This window comes from Dreissena polymorpha, chromosome 15 (assembly GCF_020536995.1).
Source record: "Dreissena polymorpha isolate Duluth1 chromosome 15, UMN_Dpol_1.0, whole genome shotgun sequence".
Lineage (NCBI taxonomy): Eukaryota > Metazoa > Mollusca > Bivalvia > Myida > Dreissenidae > Dreissena > Dreissena polymorpha.
The window spans coordinates 27,912,073-27,934,758 of NC_068369.1; the positions used below are offsets into that span (position 1 = coordinate 27,912,073).

Below are 22,686 nucleotides of genomic sequence, written 5' to 3' on the forward strand. Positions count from 1 at the left end.
ATAGAGAACACCATGTGAGTGTCATTACTTCCTCAAGTCTATCTAGAGGTATGTTGTATGTAGAGAACACTATGTGAGTGTCATTACTTCCTCAAGTCTATTTAGAGGTATGTCGTATGTAGAGAACACTATGTGAGTGTCATTACTTCCTCAAGTCTATTTAGAGGTATGTCGTATGTAGAGAACACTATGTGAGTGTCATTACTTCCTCAAGTCTATCTAGAGGTATGTCGTATGTAGAGAACACCATGTGAGTGTCATTACTTCCTCAAGTCTATCTAGAGGTATGTTATATGTAGAGAACACTATGTGAGTGTCATTACTTCCTCAAGTCTATCTAGAGGTATGTCGTATGTAGAGAACACTATGTGAGTGTCATTACTTCCTCAAGTCTATCTAGAGGTACGTCGTATGTAGAGAACACCATGTGAGTGTCATTACTTCCTCAAGTCTATCTAGAGGTATGTGGTATATTGAGAACACTATGTGAGTGTTATTACTTCCTCAAGTCTATCTAGAGATACGTCGTATGTAGAGAACACTATGTGAGTGTCATTACTTCCTCAAGTCTATCTAGAGGTACGTCGTATGTAGAGAACACCATGTGAGTGTTATTACTTCCTCAAGTCTATCTTGAGGTACGTCGTATGTAGAGAACACTATGTGAGTGTCATTACTTCGTCAAATCTATCTAGAGGTATGTCGTATGTAGAGAACACTATGTGAGTGTCACTGTATACTTGAAATATATGCGATGAGTTGAACAAATGTTTACAAGGCAGGGCTTCTTTGAAGTAGCAGTACAAATTAAGCTGTAGGATAAATGAGTAATGACAGATTCGGATTTGATGTTTGTTTTGCCAATAAACAATGTGTAGCCATTAATTCCACTGTTAGAAATATAGGATCCTACATGAGTTGTCATTTCGTAACATATTTTATTAAACCTGTTCTGAAATTTTTGTGAGGTAACAAACATAATTACAACACAGACTAATCAGGGAGAACACTTTACACACATACATTGAGCCCCATTTTACAAGTGGTAGGCGCTTTTTTGAATGTATAAAATGTTTACCCCATATTTTCAGACTCGAGTGTAGACACGCCGTACAAAGACTCGACGGGTATCGATCTAGAAGACTTTATAAAGAAGACTCTGAACAAGACGCCCAAGGACAGGAGTATGCTCATCAAGCTTGAAGTCGATCTCATTAAGTTCATCAGAGAACCAAAGTATGACTTTACACAAATTTCCAAATTTAAGTCAAAGCGCCGCAAATTTTCCCAATCCAAAGGGACCTGGCCCAGTTCCCCAAAGTTGTGAAAAAATGTAAAAAAAAACACTTGTTTTCTTAGCCGATATTCACAAAGCTGCTTGGGGTAAATCTTAACTTGATTAATGTTAATCTTTCCATCATTTTTAACCAGGTTTTCCGAAGGAAATAACTGGTTATTAGATTTGCGAATGCGGGCGGGCTGGCTGGTGGGTGGGCGAGCGGGCGGGCGGAAGAGCTTGTCTGGGCCATACCTATGTCGTTCATTGTCAGATTTTAAAATCATTTGGCACATTTGATCACCATCATTGGACGGTGTGTCACGCGAAAGAATTACATCAATATCTCCAAGTTCAAGGTCACACTTTGAGTTCAAAGGTAAAAATGGCCATAAATGAGCTTGTCCGGGCCATAACTTTGTCATTTATTGTAAGATTTTAAAATCATTTGGCACATTTGATCACCATAATTTGACGGTGTGTCACGCTAAAGAATTACGTCGATATCTCCAAGGTCAAGATCACACTTTGAGTTCAAAGGTCAAAAATGGCCATCAATTAGGTCACGGTCGCCACAACTAAAAATATATTGATATTGAAACAAGGGGGTTAACTGTGATGAACAATCAGTAGCAATGCACATTTTGAGTTGTAGTTGTTTCCCTTTATCAGACTTTTTTTTATATTGAGAACCTGGTTTTGTAACATTTTTGTCCCTTGTCTTGATTTGTCCAGGAAAGTTTTAGGAACCAACTACTTAAACATTTAGTGCAGTGGATCTTAAGGGTTAAGGAGGCAAATTTAGTAGAAAATGTTTGATTCCTTAATCCCCAGCTGGAAAATGGAAGGGTGTTATAGGAATGAAATTCAGTTATTGTAGTAGTTTTGGCTTAGCCTTAATGTTTGAAGGAAACTTGGTTAACTTAACGATATGAACATAATAAACTATGCTCTGGAAAAAACTGGCTAAATGCATGTGTGTAAAGTGTCATCCCAGATTAGCCTGTGCAGTCTGCCTAGGCTGATCAGGGACAACACTTTTCGCTTTTATGGAATTTTTATGCCCCCCGAAGGAGGACATATAGTGATCAGACCGTTCGTCTGTCCTTCCGTCACATATTGTGTTTAGGTTTTGCGTTAAGTTTTCGAAAATAACTCATAACTTCTATGTCGCTTCAGATATCAACTTGATATTTGGCATGCATGTGTAGCTCATGGAGCTGCATATTTTGAGTGGTGAAAGGTGAAGGTCATCCTTCAAGGTCAAAGGTCAAATATATGGCTTCAAAGCGGCGCAGACAGGGGCATTCTGTTTCTGACAAACACATCTCTTGTTTGTTTAGTTTTTTCTAAACGAAAATCCACTTTAGACTGAACATGTTGTCCCTGATGAGCCTGTGTGGATTGCGCAGGCTAATCTGGGACTACACTTACAGCACGTGCATTAAGCCCCATTTTCCCAAAACTAGGCTAACAGGATAATGAAGTACGATTTTTACCAGGACTGAACCCTGTGGTATATTTGCAGACACCACTACCTGAAGTTTCAGCAGATGTCGTCGTACGATCGCATGCTAGTACACCGAATAGCTGCCTTCTTTGGTCTTGATCACAACGTAGACCAGACGGGAAAGTGCGTCATAGTGAACAAAACTGCAAATACCAGAATGTGAGTGCAAATTTTATGCAAATTATTCTATGTAAATTATGCAAGTCTTCCTATGTAACACTTAAAATGTGGGCAAGTCAGTAAAAAAGTTTTATCAGTGTGGGCCCTTTAGGCTTTTTTAAATGCTTATTTATATAATGGGAAACATGCTTTAAAAAATAAAATTGAACAAAACTAGAAAATTAATAATATTAGTTTAATATTATTAGCTCATCTATTTTTTGAAAAAAAATTATGAGCTATTGTCATCACCTTGGCGTCGGCGTTGGCGTTGGCGTTGGCGTTGGCGTTGGCGTTGGCGTCGGCGTCCGGTTAAGTTTTGCGTTTAGGTCCACTTTTCTCAGAAAGTATCAATGCTATTGCATTCAAACTTGGTACACTTACTTACTATCATGAGGGGACTAGGCAGGCAAAGTTAGATAACTCTGGCGTGCATTTTGACAGAATTATGTGCCCTTTTTGTACTTAAAAAATTGCAAATTTTGGTTAAGTTTTGCGTTTAGTTCCACTTTTCTCAGTAAGTATCAATGCTATTGCATTCAAACTTGGTACACTTACTTACTATCATGAGGGGACTGGGCAGGCAAAGTTAGATAACTCTGGCATGCATTTTGACAGAATTATGTGCCCTTTTTATACTTAGAAAATTGACAATTTTGGTTAAGTTTTGTGTTTAGGTCCATTTTATTCCTTAAGCATCAAAGCTATTGCTTTCATACTTGCAACACTTACTAACTATCATAAGGGGACTGTGCAGGCAAAGTAATGTAACTCTGACTGGCATTTTGACAGAATTATGTGCCCTTTTTATACTTAGAAAATTGAAAATTTGATTAAGTTTTGTGTTTAGGTCCACTTTATTCCTACAGTATCAAAGCTATTGCTTTCATACTTGCAAGATTTATGAACTATCATAAGGGGACGGTGCAGGCAAAGTTATGTAACTCTGACTGGCATTTGGACGGAATTATGGGCCCTTTATACTTAGAAAATTGAAAATTTGGTTAAGATTTATGTTTTGGTCACTTTACCCCTAAAGTATCATAGATATTGCTTTCATACTTGGAACACTCACAAACTATCATAAGGGTACAGTAAAAGGACAAGTTGCATAACTCTGGTTGTCATTGTTACGGAATTATGGCCCTTTTTTGACTTAGTAACTTTTAATATATGGTTAAATTTTGTGTTTCGATCCACTCGAAGTATCAAGGCTATTGCTTTCAAACTTCAAATACTTACATGCTATCATGAGGTTACTGTACCTGGCAACTTGAATTTTACTTTGACCTTTGAATGACCTTGACTCTCAAGGTCAAATTATTAAATTTTGCTAAAATTGCCATAACTTCTTTATTTATGATTAGATTTGATTGATACTTTGATGAAACTACTCTTACCTGACATACCACAATAGACTTCACCCAAACCATCCCCCGTGCCCTCCCCCCCCTCCCCCCCCTCCCCCCCCCCCTAATTTTTTTTTTTTTTTTTTTTTTTTTATAAGATCATCTCACAAATGACCACCACACCCTCACACTATACCCCCACCCCACCCCCCCCACCCCCCCCCCAAATTTTTTTTTTGATTTTTTTTTTTTTTTTTTTTTTTTTTTTTTAAGATCATCTCACAAATTATCACCACACCCTCACACTATACCCCCCCCCCCGATTTTTTTTTTTTTTTTTTTTTTTTTTTTGCTTTTTTGGAAGATAATGTAATAAATGTCCACAACCCCACACTATACACCCCTCTTCACTCCACTCCTCCCTCCTTTGTGATTGAAAATGAGAGTCCCTTCACCTTTAAAAAGAAAATAGATGAGCGGTCTGCACCCGCAAGGCGGTGCTCTTGTTTTATGTTTTACGGTGGTTTATGGAGAAATATCAATGAACTCAAACTGATAATTCATTGTTTCAAACAGAGATTAACAGTGAAAATTATTGATAATTTTGATTGTTTTACCTGAACTATTTTTTGATATGTTTGGTTTCCACATTGTCACCCACAATATATTCAAGAGCAACTACTCTGCAATGAATGTACATAACAACATACGGATTAGCTTCCCTTGAATGAACATGTAATGCCATGTTGGGCCCCAACAGGGAATTAGATTGACCGGAAAGGCGTAAATACAAAAATACTCATTTGTAAACATGAAATAAAAAGAAAATTTGTTGGATTTGGTAGAATATTAATTTGATTTCACTCGTGACCATAGAAAAATATATTTTCTATGATCACGAGTGAATTAAAATAGTCCACCAAATCCAACAAATATCCTTTATTTATAACTCTAAAATTTGATTTTTTTTTTACATTTGATATTATCCATAGTGTTTCATGTAATAATGTTATAATGTGTAATTCATAACCCTATCCAACATCTTGCTTTCCCAAGTTTAGTCTTAACAATATGATGGTTCCCAATCCAAATGCTGCGGCCCAATTTCTAAATTGAGAAATAACAAATACCGGTTAGTTTTGACAAAAGATGAGCCCCTTATGAATTTTATTTCATGAGATCAAAGGTCAAAGTAATAGGGACAATTTTACTGCAAGTTGGGGGAGGGGTCGGAAGAAAGGGGTTTGAGGGGGAGGGTGGGGCGGGGGGGGGGGGGGGGGGGGGCAAACATGATCTTCAAATTTGTGAGCCTTACTCTATTTAAACGGGGACTTAAGATCGAATGAGTGGCTTAAAGTGTTCCCCTTATTAGCCTGTGCACTCTGCACAAGCTCAACAGGGATGCCACTTTTGGCATAGACTGGATTTTTGCTAAAAAGAGACTTCCATTCAACGAAAAATATGATACAAGTGGTAAGTGCCCTCCCTGCACAGAATGCACAGGCTAATCTTGGACAACACTTTAGGTGCATGCATTAAGCCCCATTTTCCCAGGTTGGGGCTTATTTCTATACAAGAATGCTTGTTATGCAATATTAAACCTGGTTTGGGACATCACATTTATTATTAAAATATTGTCAGCGCCCTCACACTACTTTGGGGGAAGGGGTCCGCAGCCCTTAGGAGGGGGAATTTTTCGCGGCGTTTCGCTTTATGGGGGATTTTTTTACTTACTCTCTCATTATTACATTTGTACATGTTTGCACTATATTCATTGCATTTTTCATAATTTAGTATGTTTGAAAAGATTAAATTGAAATAGAATTGAGATATAAAAATCATGAGACACATCTTTCTAGAATTTTTTTTTTTTTTTAATAATATTTTTTGTTAGGGGAATTTTTACCCCTTAAAAGGGGAAAATATACTTTTCAGGTGGGGGACTGCAGCCAAAATTCGGCAGCATATTTGATAGATTGAGGGCCCTGAAGCACTGGCTTATCTGGGACAACACTAAACGCTTATGCATTAGGCCCCGTTTTTCCAGATCGCGGCTTGTATCTTGTCTCCTTATTGTTTTGTGCTGTTCCATTTCAGTCCTGACTTTTCATTCCAAGAACACATAACTAAGGGAGACGACTCCAAGCCCATGATGCTGCTAAAGCGCGGAGTTAACAGCTTCGATGACAGCATGGTAAGTGAAACGTTTTCTGTTTCAACTTGGTGTACTCGTAATTTGAGCCACGTTGTGAGAAAACTGGGCTTAATGAATCTGCATAACAAGAAGTATTATCTCGAATTAGCCAGTATACACTTATTTCATTGATGCGTGGTGAACAGTCAAAACTGTTTCCCAAGGTATCAGGGATGACTTTCGTACTATCGGCCTCGGGCAACAGTTCCAAATGTCAGCCCTGATACCGAGGGACAACAGTTTTGACTGTTCACCAAGCATCCATGAAATAAGTGTTTTATTACCTGACCAAATTTCCAACATAGAAATAACAGCAAACTAAATTTTTATTTACACACAACAGTAATCGATAAAATAATTAATTTTGATTGTTTAACTGTAAAATGACGTCATTTTTTTGACGAAATGACGTCATTATTCTCTGGGCAACAGTTCAAACTGTTGACCGTTCAACAGTTCGATATTCACCGGTAACAGTTTAAAACATTGCAAATTTCTTTTTCGACAAGGAAATAGCAAAAAATAATTAATTGTCATTTATATAAGACATCAGGTAATAATGCAGTCTGTTATTTCATGCTTTTGCCTATGTGTATTTAGATCTAAAAAGAAGTTATCTGGAGAATATAGCTTGAATGATGACATCACGACTTAAAAAAAATACATCTTTTTTTTTTTTAAGTGGAGATTTTGTTCTACAGGGCTCTCAGAAACGATTAATTAAGCGTATTTATATGTAAAGGGTTAATCTGTCCGTAACCTTTTTGTGGCTGCCATATTCCTCACACACCTTGTCATGGATTTACAAGAAACTCGCATGAAATATTTAGATCTTGAAACGATATGCATGAAGGATTGGTTTGTTTAGCAAGGTTAAGGTCAAAGTCATTCTTCAAGGTCAAGAGCCTCTCTATTTTTGTGTTTTATTCAGGTGTCCTTATTGTTGGAAGCATTTGTATGAAACTTGGCTAAAAGGTTGAGATCATTAAAACAATGTGCAGCAGTTCAAAGGTTTGTGTCCACTTGTTATATCCTAGGAGATACGGGGTGGACACAAACCTGATCATCTGCACATTGTCTCCATGACATAACCTTTTCATGCACATCCTTCAATCGTTTTATCCAGGTCTCTTTATTCTTTTAAGCATTGCCATGAAATTTGGCTAAAAATTTGCAGAAGGTCATAGGTTTGTGCCCTCTCGTTAAATCCTAAAACCATTGACGGATGTTCATGAAATGTTAAAGTCATGGAGACAATGTGCAGAAGTCATTAGTTAAATCACTTAAACTTAAAGGTCCAGAAGACAACCTGAAGGTCAGAAGAGTGGCAGAGGGGAATATAGCTGTCTCTTGGACTGCCTTATTTCAATAGAAAAGTGAACTTTGTTTAACCTGATAACGCAAAGAAAAGTGAACTTTGTTTAACCACATTACATATAAATAAATCCAACTTGAAACAATCATGAAATATATGATATTCAGTTTTGAAAAGGACTGCATCATTTTGACTCTCTCAATGCTTATTCTGCTGAAGTCCACCTGTCCACCTTTTCAGAATAGTTTAATTCATTTGCCTCTCAGGTGAGCACCTTAGGGCCCAAGGCCCTCTTGTTTGTAATTTTTACATAGCTAATTATCTCTATTGCAAACCAATTATTTATCTAAGATTTTTACAGACAATATTCAAACACAATCTTTAACCCTTATATTTTCCTTTTGAAAAATTTAAGAAGTTTACAGATTAATGATTCTTCTTTATACCCATGTTATTAAGTTACACTGGGTGCTTTATTGATTGAACAAATTCATTGAGTTACGATACTTCCTCTTTGTGTGTACACATAAACTAGTTGTTAAATCTCCATGGGCCAATATGGTTTAATGTTACGCTACATGTCACATGACTGGTTACAGGAGTTACTTTGTTTGCTTGAGATTTAACAGGGCAAAACAAACTTCAAATTTATGATTTTTTAACTCTTTTTAGCTGGAAATTACGTGTTGATAGACCTGGACATTAGCTAGATTGGTGTTTTGATTAGTTTAGTAACAGGGTTAAAAGTCTTCCGGTTTGGGGCGGAATTCCGGTTTTCCAGGGCACCAAAAGGTCGTTTTCGTAACTCATGTAAATTCGATGAGATAATTTAGGGGGAGGGGGGTAGGGGGGTAACCCCCTTGCATTGTCCAAGCAACACTAAAAGTTTATCAAGTAAACAAAAACACGGAACTAAAAAAATACGCTTTGTAATGGATATTGCGGAACGTGTTTCGGTGAACGAGCTGTAATTTCGGTAAATTAAAAAAAGCAGGTGCCCGAAAGAGTAATCATTCTTTACATTGCAATCCGCACGAAAAATAAAGGGAGGCAGGCTTTTGCGACATTGTCGAATCATTTACGTCAAACGAGCGCCATAATTAAAAAATAGTTGCTTTTTGACATAAAACGAATACAAAAAATGAAATTCCTTGAGCCGAATTCGAGTACAAAGGTGCTAGAATCGGACGTAAAGAATAAATGGCAATGGGAGTGGTTGGCTAAAGTTGATGAAAGTAGAGTTAAATTTCACGTATGGCTAAAAAATGTATTGCCTGGTACAGTCAGTCAACACGTTTAGAATCACCTGGCAAAAAACGTTTATTCTTTTGCCCACAATAATTTCTTTCGGGATTTAGTGTCATTATGAGAAGATGTAAAAATAAAGGGTAAAATTTATTTTGTTTGATAACAGGTTAGGCCAGACGGCATATGCAGTTTTTTGTCAAAAATAGACAATTTAAGTTCACCCTTCCGTTCGGTAAAGTATTAAAATTCATTCAACTTACAGAATTATTAGTTCAAAACATTTTCATGGCATTCCTTTTGAATCAGCAAAAAGCTTATTTGAAAATAATAAAGCCTTCTATATTCATATGCACATTTCAAAATATAACATTATTCAATCAGTTCCAGTTAACTTTTTGCTGCATTTATCCCCCCTGTAAGCATAATACAAAAGCTTTCTTGCTTAAAATTGGTCAATATACTCCTTTACCTTAAGTATAAACCATAGACACTTATAATTTTGTTTTTAGTGTGTCATTATGGAAAATTAAAAACAAATTAATCGGAACTGCTGATTATCCGGAACTAGTTGACAAACTGTATATGTTCATTGTTTATTGAGATTTTTGGTTTCTTACTATACAAAATAAGATATTTCTTAGCTATTTTTTTATTTGTTATTTTGCTAAGTCTCAGGAGCTTCCTGGGCCCCCTACCAGGGCTTTGCCCTGGACCCACCGGGGTTCCTGGCGGCCCCCAGGCCCCTAGCTACAATGTACAGGTTTTTCATTTTTGCCAACTTTTAACCCTGTAGTAATCAATGAGCCTTAGGATACCTTATTATTTGAGTTCAATAAAAGATCTTGAGATAAAAAGCTTCAGTGGTCAACGAAATGGCGACCTTCTCGGATTCCACCATTGAAAAAGGAAATGACTGGGTCCAAGACTTTTTGTGTTAGGCGTGCGAAGACAAGAAATTGGAACAATCTGCTGATTACTATTGTGATTCGCGTGTGAAGTTTTTCTGCTGAAAATGGCTTACAGCCCTCATTCCCAGCCCTCAGATACTGATGAGCAGCTTACAGCCCTCATTTCCAGCCCTAAGATACTGATGAGCAGCTTACAGCCCTCATTTCCAGCCCTAAGATACTGATGAGCAGCTTACAGGCCTCATTTCCAGCCCTAAGATACTGATGAGCAGCGTACAGCCCTCATTTCCAGCCCTAAGATACTGATGAGCAGCTTACAGCATACAATCTTAACAGACTGCAGTTTCTCCCAGACTGTTCAGTGTTATTTTAGTTCAATATGGAGTCCTGTGTTCTCCCAGGCTGTTCAGTGTTATTTTAGTTCAATATGGAGTCCGGTATTCTCCCAGACTGTTCAGTGTTATTTAATTCAATATGGAATCCTGTGTTCTCCCAGACTGTTCAGTGTTATTTTAGTTCAATATGGAGTCCGGTATTCTCCCAGACTGTTCAGTGTTATTTTAGTTCAATATGGTGTCCTGTGTTCTCCCAGACTGTTCAGTGTTATTTTAGTTCAATATGGAGTCCGGTATTCGGCCCCATATATATATTATAGAATATTTAAGTAAAACAACAACATAAATTTCCGAATTTTCCCCAGCTGAAAAATGGGAGGTAGTTGTAGAAATTATACTGGTCGTGTACGTAATTCCGGCCACTTTTGGTGGTTTTATTTTAATTTCCCACGCTGAAGATTTGGGATCGCAATAAAATTTCACATCAATAATCCTGGGTTCATAACTCATCTGATGTGTAAGTTTTATTTGGATGGGACGACTGGAAGATACCCAAATTCTCCAAATTATACACCATATTAATCGTCAATTTTTCTGTGTCAATTGTACGTCAAAAATCGGCCACTTTTTGATGTCCAATTCATTCTTTATACTTTAACTAATCATGTTTATTACATTCCATGGGTTAAGGCCAATGTGTATGGTCAACAATGATGCATGTTTCAACAACTAAATCATTAAGTTATTGTTTTTATCTCCATTTGAAACTTACCCTTTAAATATTAAAAATGGCGGAAATCAATCTTTTTTAACGTTTCTCTGCAGTTGGTTTGATTTCTTTGTGTGTTTTGTTGTTTTATTAGTCCGTTTAACATAAAATGTTCATGATTTTTTTACAAATGAACAAATGTTTACTTTCTGAATGTTAGCAATAGCTATAAACAGCTATAAATAGCGTTCAACTTCTTGGTATTGGGAAGTCCACCAGGGGAGTAAAAGGTTACAAGATACCATAATTTATAGATTGTCAATGCGACGTTCTTTTGAGGGTCCTATGAAAGTTAAAGATAAAAAACTTTCCAACATTAAAATATATTGATTATTTATGCATTATTATTATTCGAAAATTGTTTAAATATGATTTTTTTCTTTTAATGCAATTTTATAATAAAACATATATTGAACTGCACAGACACACATAACCTCACGCACGCGTTCGCACACACGCACTCTCGCCTTCACGCGCACATGCAATCTCATCTACATACTTACTGTACCTCATTCTCCATACTCCCAGGGATGACACCTCTTACATGTCCATTCAACCCCATCACACAAACTTGTCACCGCCATCATCAGCTCATACTGCGTCAGACACCCACCATGATACCAACTATAAATCAAAGCGCTGAAGGCACTGAATTTGTACGCTATTGCATAATCTTAGACGCGACTCAGTTTTCAAAATTATGTTACAGCTTTTTGTATCGCACGTTTGAAATGAACAAAACCAATTCAAATTTATAAAGAGTGTGTCTTAAAGCACGGGTCGAATTGTGGGTGCACTGTTTATCCTAATAGTTATGTAATAGAGATAACTTAGACAAAATAACGTCTCTTTTTCTTTCGCAATTGGTTCCTGCAATGGCAACCATCTTTAGAATGTTGGTTTCCTTGCTAGAGAATTAAACTAGCCTAGAATCATGTACATGTTGTGTTATGTGTATCTAATATTTTAATTATTGAGCAACAATTTTGCCGACATGACAAATTACATAAAGTAGAAAGATGAGCCCCCTCTGTACGTTACTTATGACGTTATTTTGGTCCGTTATGACTCTTTAAGAAAAAACCTTTAAAGTCATGGATAACGACATTTATTTCATTGCTGAACACTTTTTCTCACGCATAGACTCGCATACTCCCAACTGGATCGATTCCCAATGCATCCGTATCAGCACAACTCTTATCAATAACTGCATACTTACTTCTTTTCTCGTCGCTGTTCAATGCCAGATTATCCCGTATATTCCATTTTAAATAGTAAACTCAAGAATTTCATAAACATAAACATTCGCCTTTTTTCTTAAGTAGCAAATTAATTTTTCGCATATGTGACAATTAAAAAATGTGATGAAATAATGTCCAATTGAGACGGGGTTTTCCAACAGAACACACGTATGTCGCCTGACTTGCTGTTCAATAAATACACCAACACATTTCACGTGACGTTGTACACGTCTTCAAAGTATTTGCGCGCTTTTTACTGAGACAAAGAAACCGCAAAAATACACGAAGCACTGTTTATTTGAAGCTACAATTTGTTTATGTGGCGTTAACAATAAAATTCAGAAGCGTGTTTCGGATTACAAATTTATTTATGCCAATTTGAGAATTCGACAAAACAATTGAGTGGTATGTAATGAATTCATCTTTAAGTTATTAAAATTCTTAATGTCAAATATATGATTGAACTGGATTTTTGCATGTAATGCGCAATTTCCACGAGAAGAGCAAATGTGGGATAAATTTCTTGCTCAGAAAAATTCCAGTGGTCAGGGCGGGATTCGAACCAGGGTCCTCTCGTTTACTAAGCAAGCAATCTACCATTACACCACCGTTCCAACTCAATTGTCGTGTGCATAATTGTACTGCAGGTAATGCAGGCATACGAGTGCTGTCGCTCATGCAAAGCGTGCACTCTCATTGGCCAAAATCAATTGTATACAATGACGCTACGCCCAGCGTAGCTAAGCTCTTACTGCATTGCAAAACTCGCTACATTATTTGTACACTATCGCGTCCAAATAACAACACTTTAAATAAAATAGCATGACTCTTCAACAGGTTTGCATTAACCATTCTCTATTATAATACACAGTAATAAGGGAGTGTATTGTGTTATTATTAATCAATGTTTTATTTCGGAGTTACCTCCCTTGAATTGAAAATTCGGCCGGGACTCGTCTAGCTTTTAAAATGCATAATATTTAGCGAGAACAATACTATTTGATACCAGATAAACGAGTTCAAACAAAATTACGTAATGTGAAAAAAAAGACCTTCATATCTGTTATTAAAATGTATATCATAAGGTTGTCTATGTCGGTAATGAATAATGGTCCAACTCAGAAGACAAATTAAAGTTAAGTTTTCCCCCATGTCGCACTTCATTATCAGTGCGCACGCTCGATGACGTCATATTCCCCACGTGCTCAAACGTTTCCTGTTGTGAAACTGACCTTTTAACCCGAAAATAAACAGGGTTATACTTACATGATTTGTGCAATCTTTGGAATTCTGTTGCTATGGCAAGTGCGTTTGATGATACGGATCAAAAAAGTGTAGTCGGTATCGCTGAAACGCCTTTAATAGGGTGGCCGATTTTTTACGTAGAGGCCGGAATTACGTACACGACCAGTATAGGTATTAATAGAATTTTTTTTTCTATGATCATGAGTGAATTACAATCGAAATTTCACCATATTCAACAAATATTCTTTATTACCCTAAAATTTGAGATTTTTATTATGATTATCTATTTATCTATATATACTGTTAGACACCAACAATAAGCATTTCAAGCAAGCGCGTGTCAGTGCTAGAAAATTTAAGGAAGAAATGTATAGGAGATAAAAGTAATACAAAATGTATTGGTGAGACTTAGAAGCAAAGATGAAAGTGTTAATAAAAAGAAGAAATATACAGTTTAAAAGTTAAAAACAGCCAAGCTGCTTAGAAACTGTGCTCTAGTTTAGTCAACCCCTGCCTAAACTGGTCCAGGGTAGGTGCCTGTACAATATTGGCTGGCAGGGAGTTCCATAGGATGATAGTTGCTGCATAGAAGGACAATTTATAATAGTTGCTGGGAGTGGGAATTTGCCTGAATGAGAGAGGGTGCTGGTGTCTAGTGAGCCGGGTTGAAGGAGTGACGTAAGGAGGCATTGGTACAGCAACCAGTTCGTGGACAATTTTGTAAAACATCAGTAGCCGGGAGTCATACCTTCTGTTCTCAAGGGAACACCACCCTAATTTTTCTATCATATGTGTGACGCTATTGTGGTATAATTAGTCATTGGTGACCCATCGAGCGGCCCTGCGTCTCGATCTTGTTGATGTTGTATTGTGTATGTGGGTTCCACACTGAGCTACTATACTCAAGTTGTGGGCGGACAAGGGTTTTGAAGGCGAATTCTCTAACACGCGGATGCTTTATGGGAATGTTGAAATTAATGAAGTTTAGTGTTTGACTGGCTGTTGCGGATTAAACCATAGTATTTCATGATATAATGTTATAATGTGTTATTCATAACCCTATCAAATATCTTGCTTTCCCAAGTTATTAGTCTTAGCAATATGATGGTTCCCAATCCAAATGCTCTGGGCCCCATTATTCTAAATTGAGGAATAAAAAACTGGATAGATTTTTATGCGCACGGTAAGTAGGTATGTTATGTACATCATTTAATGGTTTATTCAGATTCTTTTATTCTTTGAAGCATCTTCATGAAATTTGGCTAAAAGATCATTGAAAAGATTTTCAGAAGGTCACAGGTTTGTGTCCGCTTGTTATATCCTATAATGATTGAAGGATGTGCATGAAAGGTTTATGTCATGGAGACAATGTGCAGAGGGTCAAAGGTTTGTGTCCACTTCCTATCTTCTATAACCATTTTAGTATTAACAATGTGCAGGAAGTATTAGTTAAACCACTTAAATAAAAGGTCCAGAAGACCACCTGAAGGTCAGAAGAATGGCAGAATGGAATATAGCTGTCTGCCTTATTTCAATAGACTGCCTTATTTCTGTAGAAAAGCAAACTTTGTTTAACCTGATAATTTATAGAAAAGTGAACTTTGTTTAACCTGATAACATGAAAATAAATCCAATTTGAAACAATCATTAAATATATTATATTCAGTTTTAAAATGGACTTGTATCATTTTAACTCTCTCAATGCTTATCCTGCTGAAGTCCATTTTTAACCAGGTTTTCCGAAGGAAAAAACTGGTTATTAGATTGGCGAATGCGGGCGGGCTGGCTGGCTGGCTGGCGGGCTGGCGGGCTGGCTGGCTGGCTGGCGGGCTGGCGGAACAAGCTTGTCCGGGCCATAACTATGTCGTTCATTGTCATATTTTAAAATCATTTGGCACATTTGTTCACCATCATTGGACGGTGTGTTGCGCGCAATAATTACATCGATATCTCCAAGGTCAAGGTCACACTTTGAGTTCAAAGGTCAAAATTGGCAATAAATGAGCTTGTCTGGGCCATAACTATGTCATTCATTGTGAGATTTTACAATTATTTGGCACATTTGTTCACCATCATGGGACGGTGTGTCGCACGAAAGAATCACGTCAATATCTCCAATGTCAAGGTTACCACAACTTAAAATAGATTTATTTTGAAACAAACTTACAAAGGGGGTTAATTTTGTTTGTTCATTTCAAAAGTTCAGTTTGAGTTGTCTCCCTTAATCAGATTTTTTTTCACAATGAAAACCTGGTTTTGTGACAATTTTGTCCCTTGTTTCAGAATAGTTTAGTTCATTTTGCCTATTAGGTGAGCACCTTAGGGCACATGGTCCTCTTTTGATACTGTTCATATAACTAATTATCTTTAATGCAAACCAATTACATGTATTTCTTTTTGATTTTAACAGAGAACATTCATCACAATGTTTAAGTCCAATATTGGCCTGTTATCAAATTGAAGTACATGTAGTTCATAGATAAACATTCTTGTTGATTCTCATGTTATCAAGTTTGCCTCGTTGCTTTATTGATTGAGTTGCGATACTTCCGCTTTGTATGCACACATAAACTGGTAGTTAAAGCTCTGTGGGTCAATATGGTTTTATCTTACCCATGTCACATGACTGGTGACATTAATACTTTGTTTGCTGGAGATATAAACTTGCCAACAAACCGAAGTTGATATTTATTTGAATCTGTTTAGCTGAACATTAAGTGTTGATAGACATTGGACATTATAGCTAGATGGAGTGTTTTCTTTTTGTTTAATAGTCAATGAGCCTAGATGCCTTATTATTTGAGTTAAATCAAAGATGTACTGAATAAAATATTCAGTGGTCAGCAAAATGGCAGCTTTTTCGCAATCCACCATTGAAAAAGGAAATGACTGGGTCCAAGACTTTTTGTGTTCGGCGTGCGAAGACGAGAAACTGGACGAATCTGCTGATTTCTACTGTGACTCTTGCAAGAAGTTTTACTGCCGAAAATGTATTCACTTGCACGGCCAATTGTTTAAGAAACATTCCACTCATGGAAGGAGTGATATGAAGAAATGGCCAGTGGTCAAAAAGGTGGAAGATTTTCTTCTTAAATGTGATGTTCACAAAGAAGAAAACCTTGCAAGTTTTTGCAAAGACCATAGCAAGCTGTGCTGCAATACTTGTGCTATCCATTATCACAGGTATTTATATGATATTTGTTGTAACAACTTTTAAGACAAAAAGTGTATTGTTTTAAACTACTTTGAAACGAACTTAAATACACTGCAACTCCAATATATCACGGTCCGTTATATCGCGTTGTCCAATATATCGCGAATCGTCTATGGCTCCCAAAAATCTGACGAGCATAATCCTTAAATAAAATGTTTTTATCTGAGAATTTGATGCATTAAAATCCGTTTCAAGCAAGTATGTTTCCCTTTTTTTCACCAACTTTAATCCAACAGTCAAAATCCAGTTTTGACCAGATTGTTTGCTTACATTGTACATCACATTAACACCTGTGTACTGCGATAAACAAAAGACCCATTTGTCAAACATGACAGGTCATTTCGGGTGTTACAATTCTCTATTGAATTTGCTTTGAACTGCCGAAACGCACCAGTGCACACATGAAGGTGTACACAATTATAACAGTAAATGTCACAAGTCAATACTGACCTATCTCAACAATATGTGTGCGTTAGATACAGTATACAATATAGATCAGTTAGTCACAATGCTCTACTATTAAACCCCATGCTGTGCATGCTTTTCATGAGAAATGAATGACGTCATTTTGTACATGGGTCTAATTTGTGCATGCTTTCTTGAACAATAAAACTCGGCAATGTTTTTCGGATTAAAAATTTAATTAAACGCATTTGAAAATACTCACATGGAATAATGTTTTGTGTTATACCAATTAATGACATATGGATATAACACAAACTTGAATAAGGTTGGTAAATAGCGTGTTTTGAGATTGCATAATGATGCTAATGTATACATATACATGCATACATAAACTGACAATTTATATCGCGCGCCGGATATATCACGGTCGCGATCTTTGGACCCCTTCAACCGCGATATATTGGAGTTGCAGTGTACTCATTGAAAAATCAAGTAAATAATATTAATAACATTGATGTTATTTTAAGATTATGGACATGTATATTTAAGTTCTGAGTTAATTTAGAGGTAAACTAAACCAGTTAGATCGTCCAGTGATTTAATTTATGTGAAATTTTACACTTCCAACAATAATGTCACGTATATACTTGTTAAATATTAAAAAAAGAAAGAGATCATAGAAGCCATGACGTTTCAATACTTGTCACACTATTTTGTATGATATGAGCCTTTAAAGTTGATGTATGCTACAAAATAACAAAATTTCACACATCATTTACCAAATACATGTACATAATCAATGAATTTGTCTTTTTTACCAAGCTTTTTTTTTATCATATTTACATAAATTTTATCAATCTGTACAAAATTAGTACGTTTGCATCATTTATGAATTATTGGTTTTAATGAAGATAAAATGTTTTCTTACAGGCAATGCAAAACGGTGATGCTTTTATCTGACTTGGTTAAAAATACCTCCACTGACCTCAAACAAGTATCAATTACTATCCAAACTACTCTGGCAGAACTGAAGAAGCTTCAAGACAATCAGGAGGCTAGCATTCTGTCTGTGCAAAGTTCATATGATGAGCAGTTACACAAGATACAGGAAACTCGGCAAAAAATACTTGCAGCCTTAGACATGCTTGAAAAGAAGACACTGCAGGAAATGAAAGATACACTGACAAAACTGCAAGCCTCTCTAAAAAGTCATGTTGACAAATGTTCCACTCTTGGAAACGAATTAAAACAACTTAGAGACGCTATTCAGGACATAAGCGATAAAAGCAAGCAAGAACTATCTTTTATAGCCAGCATTAAATGCAAGGACAAAATACAGCAGTTTGAAAACTATCAAAAGAAGAACTTTGCTCAACTAAAATTTTCAATAACTTTCCATCCTAATAATGAAATAATGCAGTACCTTTCCCAGTTGTCCGGTCTTGGGAAGATTGAACACTATGCCCAGTCATTGACTGCAGTGGGAAATGCAGACCAAATCATAAGGATTGATGGAAAGTCTGAGTATGATGTATGCGTACAGGGTGAATCAACTTGCCTTATCACAGACATATGTGTTCTCCCTAGTGGACAAGTCCTTGTTGTAGACGTATATAATAAGAAAGTCAAGCTGTTAAACAAGCAGTACCAGGTTGTGAGTCACTGTAGTGTATCTGATAGTGAGCCTTGGGGCATATGTCCACGTCGCATGTGTCAGATCACACCCAGTGAGGTTGGTGTTACTGTTGGTAAAGAGGTCCAGTTTATCAAAGTCAACAACAACCAGCTGGTGAAAGACAGAAAGCTCAAGTTTCAACATAAATGTAGGGGTATTGCCTCCCACCAGGGAGACCTGTTTGTAACCTCTGGTACTGAACTATACAACTACTCGCTGGATGGTAAACTAGTCAGCAAACTTCACGAGAATAAGTCAGATACAGAGACAGGTAAGAATCATATTGGATTTATCTCTATGATCAAGAACAAATCCTTATAGCAGCAAGACTCTTCAAATTCTGCAGTATTACTCATACAAATAGTTATTAATATATATTGACTGTCACTCCATGACAGGTCTATGAAAAGAAAGTGCATGGCTGTGAAAAGAATAGTTTTTTACCTGTTCTTTATATTTCGTTGATATCAAATAAACATGGTGTAATATGGTATGTAATTAAGCTTGTTTCTTTATATTATATACTTATGATTATAAACTTAAATTTGTCTTTTATTGATGCAAACAACAAACAAGAATTAAAAAACAATACTTAACTTATGTGATGATAATTTTAAGAGGTTGCTTTTGTAATATGTGAAAAAGTACAAGACAGGAAAGTTTCATTATTGTTTCTTTTTCTACATTATTGTCCTTAAGTGAAAGTAACAAACGCAACTTAATTCATGATTTTTTACACATACATGTATGCACTATGCTTGTCTGATTTCACTCATAATTATGGCAAAATATTATAATCATGTATTCTGTTTTGCAGTATTGGGTTGTGCAGTGAGCCCGACAGGTGACAAGTTGTATATAACGAACTCCTATCAGCACAAGGTCCTCACTCTGGCCAGGGATGGATCAGTCCTTTCCATATTCGAAGACCCTGAATTGCAATTGTCATCTTTTGTACATGTGACACCTGCAGGCCAGGTGCTGGTATTTGGACCAAACTCCGATACTATCCTACAGATTGACAGTAAGGGCAGTAGGAAGCTGGCCACTCTGGCTACACAGAGGGATGGGCTCGAGAAACCATGGTCAGTCTGCTACAACAGCCACACTGACTCCGTTATTGTGGGACAGTTCAACAACACGATCCTGGTATACAAAGTGAAATAGCTTATCATTCTTGTATCTGATGTGTAATGATAAGTGATATAAATTACTATAAAGTGATATAAATTACTATAGCTGTTAGTCATTAAGTGCTATGTTACACATATATATATTGATGTGTAGTATTAAGTCGAAATAAATGACAATAGCTGTTTGTGTAATAGTGTTATGTTACAATTCAAGAATGAATTTGAAGTGTACTTACTTATTTGTTTCTTTAAATAATGTTATTACGCATGCTATGTTTAGAATGTGATATATTAGATTTGTAAAAATGTGTTGATTGGTTCATTTTTTGCTCTTTGCAAGTGGCTCTGATATATTTAAGTCAAGGGAATACTTATGGATCAATAATACTAGCGGATATTTTGTCATTAACAGATAGTTTTCACATTAAAACAACTTTGAAATGCGTTGTTATTGTTTTACAGCTTGTATGATTGTTTTCCATCATTTTGCGCTTTGCTTTGCTAATCATATATATATAAACCCAGACCAATTCATAAGGAGTATGATGTAAGCCTGAGTTTTCTTGCAGAATCAGTGACATATGTGCTCTCCCTAGTGGAGAGGTCCTGGATTTTAGACAACTGTTTTGAAAATAAGAATGTCATGCTGTTAAACCAGCATTACTGGCTGGTGAGTCACTGTAGTGTATCTTATAGTAAAACGAGAATTTAGTCTTGTGAGCTTAAGTGCGTTTGTCTGATCACACCCAGTGAGGTTGGTGTTTCTGTTGGTTTTATTTGCACTGAGCCTGATATGTTACAAAACGATCAGACAGTAATCTGTTTTTCTGTTTATCATACCTTTACATCCCCATGTTAACTCTTTCAGTGCTGGAACCGCATTTTGAAGGCTTTTGCAAACAGTTTGGATCCAGATGAGATGCCACAGAACATGGCGTCTCATCAGGATCCAAACTGTTTGCTATTCTGACAGTATTCATAGAATTTTTTTTTCGAAGAAAATGCTAATTTTAGAAATTCAGCAGACGACATTTCAGCAGACGACAAATTTCCCAGCATGCAAAGGGTTAAAAGAAATAATGACATATTTCGCTACAACCCTGCATATTTAGTGGAAAGGAATATGATTTTTGATGTTTGACTTGTCAATGATGATGTCATGAGCATTGTGCTTATTACTTGTAAAATATGTGTTTTGCTGTGTTTGTAAATTTGTGTGTCAAAAATATATGACACAGTTTATCCAATTGTTTTATTTGTTGAAGCTGATTATATTGTACCAACAATGATAATCTTACTGTTTATTCTGAGTAATATTACCTATATCTATATATTGACTGATACAACAACTTTCTGTTGTTATATCAGGCATATATGAATGTAGTGTATAATAAAGAGTAAAACAGAATCAGTAATGTCCCAAAGGGGGGATGATGTATTCAATTTAATGTGAAACCATAATTCCAAATATAACTCTGCCAGCAGTCACTCCAGACTTGAACCAGTTATTTTGAAACTATTTTTAATCAGGGGCTGCGAAGCGAGACAGGGTATTATAGTAATTTCCTCAATCTGTTCGTAACACTTTTGAGTCCGCAACACTTTTGTGTCCGTGATGTTTTTCTTATACCTTTTCATGGATGTTCAAGAAACTCACGTCAATTGTTGAGGTCATGAAGCGAACAGGAGGGATTAGTCAGTCAAGTGAGGTAAAGGTCAAGGTCACACTTCATGGTCAAAAGGTCCAAAGCCTGTCTATTTTGTCTCTGATCGAGTTCTCCTATACTCGGGGCTTTTTTTCCTTTGGTGAAAATGGCTGTTCTTCCAAAATTTGGGGAAATGCGCGACTCAAAATTTCACTATTTTAAGAAGTATTGCGGCTCTAATGTTCGCAATTTCAAGACGTTCGCGACTCTAATTTTCACAATTTTAGAAAGTTTGTGACTCATTTTTTTCACAATTTTAAACAGTCTCATTTTTTCACAAATGGGGGGGGGGGCAAGGCTGCTTCACAAAAACAGGAAAAAATGCCCTGATACTGTTTGAAGCATTTACATTAAACTTGGCTAACAGGGGAAGGTCATTGACAGAATGTGCAGCAGGTCAAAGTTTTGTGTCCACTTGTTATCTTTTGTTATAACCATTGAAGGATGTTTATAAAAAGCTAATGCCATAGAGGCAATGTGCAGAAGTTATCAATCATGTTAACTATTGGTTCAGATCACCTCCTGAAGGTCAGAAGATTGGCAAAGTGGAATAAAGCTGTCTCTTGGACTGCCTTATTTCAATAGAAAAGTGAACTTTGTTTAACCTGATAAAACAGTGATAGACCCAACTTGAAGCAAGCATGAAACATATGATATTCAGTTTTGTATAGTATTGAGAGTTTTACTAGTTTTACTTTGACTTGTCTGTTATAAAGAGTTTTATTCCCGCTTGTACATTTAAATGAAGATTGTATTTTTGAATTAATATTTGATTGTCTAAATGTGTGATCCTTACACTGATTAAAAAAAGAAATAAGGGTGAATGGTTGGTTTTTGTTTATTTATTTTTAGCTTACCTGCGATCGCGGTAAGCTTTTGTGATAGCCTTTTTTCTTTGTAGTCGTGCATTGTGCTACATCAACCTTGTGAACTCTGTAGAGGCCACAATTATTGTTCAATCACATGAAACTTGATGATAACAGTCCAAATTATATTTGCCAATT

At 36.3% G+C, this 22,686-nt stretch overlaps 2 protein-coding genes across 6 annotated transcripts in view; both read left to right on the forward strand.

Annotated features, from left to right (window-relative positions):
- Window positions 1-22,686, forward strand: part of LOC127860710 (cAMP-regulated phosphoprotein 21-like) — a 125,533-nt gene that overhangs the window by 69,080 nt on the left and 33,767 nt on the right. For all 5 annotated transcript variants that reach the window (XM_052398969.1, XM_052398971.1, XM_052398970.1 and 2 more), the window contains exons 7-9: window positions 1,092-1,236; window positions 2,805-2,945; window positions 6,392-6,488. In XM_052398969.1, coding sequence (XP_052254929.1) covers window positions 1,092-1,236; window positions 2,805-2,945; window positions 6,392-6,488 — 383 coding nt within the window. The remainder of the gene's footprint in view (window positions 1-1,091; window positions 1,237-2,804; window positions 2,946-6,391; window positions 6,489-22,686) is intronic.
- LOC127860711 (uncharacterized) lies at window positions 16,069-22,507 on the forward strand. Its single transcript, XM_052398974.1, has 3 exons — window positions 16,069-16,732; window positions 18,099-19,114; window positions 19,661-22,507. Exons 1-3 carry the CDS (start codon window positions 16,398-16,400, stop codon window positions 20,008-20,010), a joined length of 1,701 nt encoding a protein of 566 aa, XP_052254934.1. The 5' UTR covers window positions 16,069-16,397; the 3' UTR covers window positions 20,011-22,507.